Below are 6,299 nucleotides of genomic sequence, written 5' to 3' on the forward strand. Positions count from 1 at the left end.
GAATGTGTATAAATATTTCTGGCTGGCCCTTTGTTGAATTATTTTTATGGCTTGCCATAGTGTAGATGGCATTTCATGGCTGATTTAACTCGGCTGCCTAACAGTTTCGTCTGGGGATATGGAGCCTCTACTCCCAACTTCGAACCGCTTTTCCGATTCCGATTTCGATTCAGATTCCGATTCTACGGCTCCTCTTATTGCTGTTGTTATTCATTCGTTTGCATTCCCTTTTTTTTTTTGTTTTTTTTTTTGTTCCCACTAGCATGTCAGTGGCGTAAATGAAAACGCAAACGGGGCGTATGATTAATGTGGTTTACATATGAAAACGAGACTCCGTCCCAGAACTCCATTCCACTGCTGTCTCTTCCGGCTTCTTTGACTGTGTTGCTGTTGTTGCTCGCAGTGCTTATTCAATAATTTATTGCTGGCAGCCTCAGCCACTTACAATGTCAGAAAAATATGCGCGAAATATGCATAAAAGTATTACATGCAGGCTTTTGTCAGCTGGGCGGCATGTCAACCTCCCACCTCGCAGTATATGTATATATATATACATATATACCCTGTATATGCCCATCCTTATCGCTGAAAGGGAAAGCTAAAGCTTTAATAAATCACAAAATATGGGATTATCAATTAATGGGCTGCCGAGAATTTCACAGGGTCTTCAAAGTTGATAAGCAATTAAGTTTAATGAGACTGTAAATGGCAGGGTGACGGGATGGAGGGGTGGTAGGTGGACAGCGCACTTGGACTGAAACAATAAATGTGAGCCAAAATTAATAATTAAATTTGTGGAGACTTCAAAGGGTTTTCCTTTTTACAATCTGAATTCGATCCTGGCATAAAAGCGCTCCAGGGTACGAACTTAAGAAACTACTGCTACTAATTATCTGTTGCTTTAATATGAAATCGTTTCCTATATTTAAAATATAATTTATTTTAAGCATAATTCCAATTTTGTAACAATTAAAAATATATGAATTTATACCCTTTCGGCAGGAAAAAGTCTATTTGAAGCTGGTCAAACGAGTGAGAGGTATCTGTAAGTCGGACACTCAATTTGGTTAGTATTGAAAAACCATGTTTTAGGCTTCCATACAAGATTTATTTCCAATGATAACATCACTCCACACAACAATTATAAACAGATCATATACAGATCATTAAAATCTGCGGAATTGGAGTGTTGTAATTCCAGTGGCACATAGAACAATGCAGTTTGCGTTACTGGTGTTCCTTTGCAGTTGCCTCATGTGGCAAGTGGTCAGTGGTCGTTCTGCATTTAGGGTGCCGATATTAATTCGTTTATTTCCTTTTAGATGGAGTCTCAAATGGTTTACAAGCTGAAAAAGATCGAGTGCAACCCAAATCCGTCGCGGGTACAAAACGTTACCTGTCGCTTGAAGCCAATCAATTGGAATGTGGCGGAGGCCAATATGGACTGCGATTTGGTTGAACCTATAGTGCGCCCAATGGTAAGTTGGCATGTGAGTTTTAGATACAGCCCGGTATTAATGCATTGGCCTGCAGATTCGCCTTCAGGTGCTCAAGAAGGACTACAGCAATCAGTTCCAGCCATTTCTAATCGACGTTAAGTTCGGAATCTGCGATGTGGTGGAGAAGAGGAACTTCTTTCCCTACGGTCTGATGCTTTGGAAGTTGCTGAAACGCTATTCCAACGTTAACCACTCTTGTCCATTCTCGGTATTTGTTGATGCCAGGGTTTCTAGCGTGAGAAGTACTTACCAATATTTGCAACTTCAGGGTCACCTAAGCACGCGAAATGGAAATATGGAATCTGAATTACTTCCACCTTTCCCAGAGGGTCTATTTCAATTCCGTATTACATTCTCGGATAGCAATTCAACCAACAGCGATTACCTGGGCACTGTGAAAATTTACATTCAAGTCATGGAGGCCATAAAGAACAAAAAAAAAACAGCCCCTTAAAATGATAAAATATAAAATATAAAATAATACTAATAACGCAATGTACATATTACATTTGCACATGTGAAAGGGTTAATGGCCCTTTTTGCAGTGTACTCGTATGTTTACAAATCAACAATTTATTATCATTAGTGGGGCACAATGGCGCATGACTGATGTGATTGTGGGCTGAACTTGAACCGCTGGCGATAAATCTGCAGTTCCGCTCTGATCCGGAGCACTTACTCGCATATTTGGAACGCCGCCAGATGACAGTTCGAAATGAGCAGCCAAAAGATTGGGATCGTGGGCAGTGGGTTGATCGGCAGGGCGTGGGCGATGCTCTTCGCGGCAGCTGGCTATCGAGTCCAGCTGTACGACATCCTGGAGAGCCAGTTGGCCATTGCCCTGCAGGAGCTGGACAAGGAACTGCACCGCCTGGAGGAGCAGGGCGCCTTGCGGGGCCATATACGTGCCTCGGAGCAGTTCGCCCTGATCGGGGTCACCACTCGACTGGAGGAACTCACCAGGGAGGCGGTGCACATACAGGAGTGTGTACCCGAAGTGCTCCAGCTAAAGAAGAGCCTTTACGCCCAGTTGGATGGGCTGCTGGAGGAGCAGACGGTGGTGGCCAGTTCCACGAGCACCTTTATGCCCTCGCTGTACAGCGAGGGTCTTCAAAAGAGGCAACAGGTGAGTCAAGAAGGATGCATACTCTGGATTATGGTTAGTGAAATGCTTCATTCCTTAACAGATGCTAGTGGCGCATCCACTGAATCCGCCGTACTTTATACCCCTGGTGGAGATCGTCCCAGCGCCCTGGACATCCTCGAGTGCGGTGGAGCGCACCCGTGACCTAATGCTCAGCTTGGGCCAACGTCCGGTGACCCTGAAAAAAGAGATTCAGGGCTTCGCCACCAACCGGATACAGTACGCCATCCTGAACGAGGTGTGGCGCCTTGTGGGCTCCGGTATCCTCAGCGTGGCCGATGTGGATCGAGTTCTCAGCCAGGGACTGGGATTGCGTTATGCCCTGCTCGGTTCCCTGGAGACGGCACATCTGAATGCTCCCGGCGGTGTGGCCGACTACTTCCAGCGTTTTGGCGGTGAAATTTCCGCGGTGAGTGCCACCTATGGCGAGACCCCGAATACCCAGGAGGACCGTGAAACGCTGGCGGAGATTGCGCGGCAGTGCGAGCAGCTGGTGTCGCTGGAGAAACTCGACGAGAGGCGGGGCACTCGTGATGAGTTCCTCATCCAGCTGGCCAAACTGAAGAGGCAGTTTGAATAGCACATTAATTGCTGGGTTTTGTGATGTACCCTGAATAAACTGAATAAACTGCGAACCAACTTAATGGCCCTGTGTCGTTCTGCTGGTCCTTGGCTCACTTGGCTCAGTTTGCTAGCTTCTCCAGCTCCTGTTTCGTGCATTAATGAAATTAATTTTTGCGGCAACCGGAAACGCTTTTGCAGGCGAAGAAGCATTCAAGTACAACGTGTCACATTTCCGCTTCGGCATTCTGGCCCTCGACGCTTTTCTTAGTTTTCCCATTACAATTTTCCCCATTTCGGCACTTGGCCTGATGAATGCTGGCGGCGGCCCTAGCTCATTTTTCATTCGGGCGCTGGAGAGCTTTCCTCCAGCTGAGAGCTGCTTAAGTGAAAAATCTTTATTTGAGCGCCGAATTTGTTGTTGGCAGCACTTTTGCAATTGCTTTAAATACGGGGATTTGGAGGTCTTTTGTCTAAGTGCAAATACTAGTACAAGATTAAGCACGGCCAATAAGATTTTCTTATTAATACATTTCGAAATTCCAAAAAGTTACTTATAGTCTTCTTTGAATTAACACTTAATAATAATAGTTTGATGATGGGCGTTCATGTGTGCTCACTTACATTATGCAGCATAATTATTTGGTGTGATATTAATGATATTAATGAATTTACGCATGTTTAAAAACACTATCTGATTGCACTTAACTGCCGGCAACCATCTTAATTAAAATGCAGCGTCTGGGCCGTATTTCAATGGCAAGTATTCAAGAGAGTGGCCATGGCCATATAACAATTAAAGTCGCATAATTTTCAGACAGACGGCTGCAGTGGGGCCTATGGCTGGGTGCTCCGTTTTTGGGGGCAGGATCCTGTGGAGGATCCTGAATCGTCTGCGCCCCTGAAATTGTTGGCGGCGGCTAAAAACTGCAATGTCATTGTTGCGAGACAGCGGGCGGTGGACAAAAAGCATGTGGCTAGTAATTCATTACCCAGACCAGCGGCCATTGGAATTTTATAGAGCGTAGGTTGAGTATGAGGAGTATGAGGAGTGGGAAAAGTGCCAGGACAATTGCACATGGCGGTGGCTAGCGAATGCCATTTAATGTGCAAACAAAAGGCGTTGACAAAAAATTGCAATCGGAAAAAAGATGACAAAAGGCAAAAAGAGTTGGCCATCGGTATTATGAGGTACAGCTATGTATGTAGGAGTATTTGTAAAGTGCAGACTGTGCACAATGGCGATGTGGGGGTGCTGCTAAAAGTTAAAATAACGAACGATAATTAATGGAATGACAACATAAAGCAGGCAACAATTTCAATGCCCTTTTTGCTTCACTTTGGCTTACACTCTTTTTTTTTTTCTGGCTCGAACCAGACTTTGGGACCTGATGTTTATTGAACCCTGTGGGAAGGGGTGGTCGTTTGCAAAATGGCGCCAAAGCGGAAACGGAAGGAAGCCATGTGTCGGGGTGAAGCGGAAGTGCATTGTTTTATGCCCAATTTCATTTGTGTGTGTTTTCGATGAGGACGAGAGAGAGAGAGGGAGAGAAATAAAAGAGAGCGAGAGAGGTGGATGAATGCATGTAATTAGAGCCGGCGCAATCAAAGTAATTAATTTCAAGAGAGCTTGAGATGGGGAAACATTGGCAGGAAAAACCACTGTGGGAGACTAGAAAAGCATTTGAATTTGTACCAATCAGTTTCCGGAACCGCCAAGTTCAAAGGGATTTGCTCGACCACTAATTAAATTCCGGCTAACAAAGAAAAACTCGGATTTCTTTGTCGCCACAGCATCATTAATTATATCCACGATGCCAACGCTTTTCCTCACCTTACAACAAAGGAAAAAAAATAGAAAAAAAAGAAAAACAACACGTAGACAAAGAGATAACAATTTTTCAATCCCAACGACATTTGTTCTTGTTAGCTCAGTTGTTAACAATCGATTTGACGTGTTCCCTCGGACCTTCGGGCCAAATAGGACCAGCAGAAGTAGCAACAAATAAGAGGTCATGTTTTACGGCCAAGGGGCGAGGGGCCACGCCCCCGCAGCCAGCGGATAGATAGGGCCTCGAATAATAAATCATTCCATAAAACATTTACGCCTCGCAGCGCACAAAGTTGATTCAAACCGAAACGAGTCGATCCTATTCGATTCGATTCGCCTCGATTTGATTCATTACATTCAAAGTATGTGAGCATGATAAATAAATAAGCTGGTTGTGAGGGGCATGAAGATGTCAAAGCCTGCGATGCGGGTGAGAACTAGAAGAAAAAAGGTATGCCCAAGTCAACGGCTAACCTCTTTCATTTATCATTGTTTTGGGGGCCAAAGACAAAAAAATCCGTGTAGTTCCATCTCTGTACGCCCCAAAAATTACAAAACAAACATTCGCAAGCAATGGCAAACCATGGCAAACAATTGCTTGCAGCTTCAACTGTCTTCGAGGTAATTTCCCATTTTCTTGGCATCGCTCTCCCGCCGACATTTATCTTGATCGACCTCAGTGGCACTTTTTGCACCGCAGCCAATTCAATTTGCTTTATTGGTAACCCACAATGGACACACAATAAATGCCGCAATAGCTCAAAGAACAGCGAAATTATATTGCTCTCCACCGAATACAAATATATATCTATATATAATTAATGTAAAAAACAGACATAGGATTAAAGGACATCATGAAGCGGCCGTTACTTTCGCAGTTGTCTAAAATCTCCTAAGAAATCTGCCAGACTTTGTGTTTTCTGAAAATCTTGCTCGGCTTGTTTGCCACATTTGTTGTGGTCATCCAATAAATCAGAGCCCTTGAAATAATTTATGTTCTCCGTTTGCAATTTTCATTCATCTGTCGAACGTATTGGTTATTACTTTGGGACTCCAAACGTGGTGGCCAAGAATTCGACTTTATTATGACAAATTTGTGTGCTCAAGAAAACGAATGTGCTTGGCCCGAGCTTGGTGCATTATTAAACCGCTTTAAAGGAGCGCAGGAGTGCATGCTGCACGCCCTTATCCTTTCCCAACAGTCACGTCCGAGCCCTTGGCGAAAGAACCTTCGTCCTGGATGCCCGTCAGCGTTTTTGTAGCC

The 6,299-nt window shown here is 44.4% G+C and overlaps 2 protein-coding genes across 2 annotated transcripts; both read left to right on the forward strand.

Moving 5' to 3' along the window:
• Positions 1 to 1,215: 1,215 nt before the first annotated feature.
• On the forward strand, positions 1,216 to 1,947 carry LOC6530420 (the record flags this gene model as incomplete). Its single annotated transcript, XM_002091300.3, has 4 exons — positions 1,216 to 1,266; positions 1,323 to 1,478; positions 1,534 to 1,707; positions 1,768 to 1,947. Coding segments are annotated over exons 1-4 (561 nt in total), but the record flags the coding sequence as incomplete, so codon positions are not given.
• A 248-nt stretch (positions 1,948 to 2,195) lies between these two features.
• Positions 2,196 to 3,287, forward strand: LOC6530421 (lambda-crystallin). The gene is made up of 2 exons (XM_002091301.3): positions 2,196 to 2,625; positions 2,687 to 3,287. Exons 1-2 carry the CDS (start codon positions 2,215 to 2,217, stop codon positions 3,221 to 3,223), a joined length of 948 nt encoding a protein of 315 aa, XP_002091337.1. The 5' UTR covers positions 2,196 to 2,214; the 3' UTR covers positions 3,224 to 3,287.
• Positions 3,288 to 6,299: the final 3,012 nt, after the last annotated feature.

This window comes from Drosophila yakuba, chromosome 2R, assembly GCF_016746365.2.
Source record: "Drosophila yakuba strain Tai18E2 chromosome 2R, Prin_Dyak_Tai18E2_2.1, whole genome shotgun sequence".
In the NCBI taxonomy this organism is placed as follows: Eukaryota; Metazoa; Arthropoda; class Insecta; order Diptera; family Drosophilidae; genus Drosophila; species Drosophila yakuba.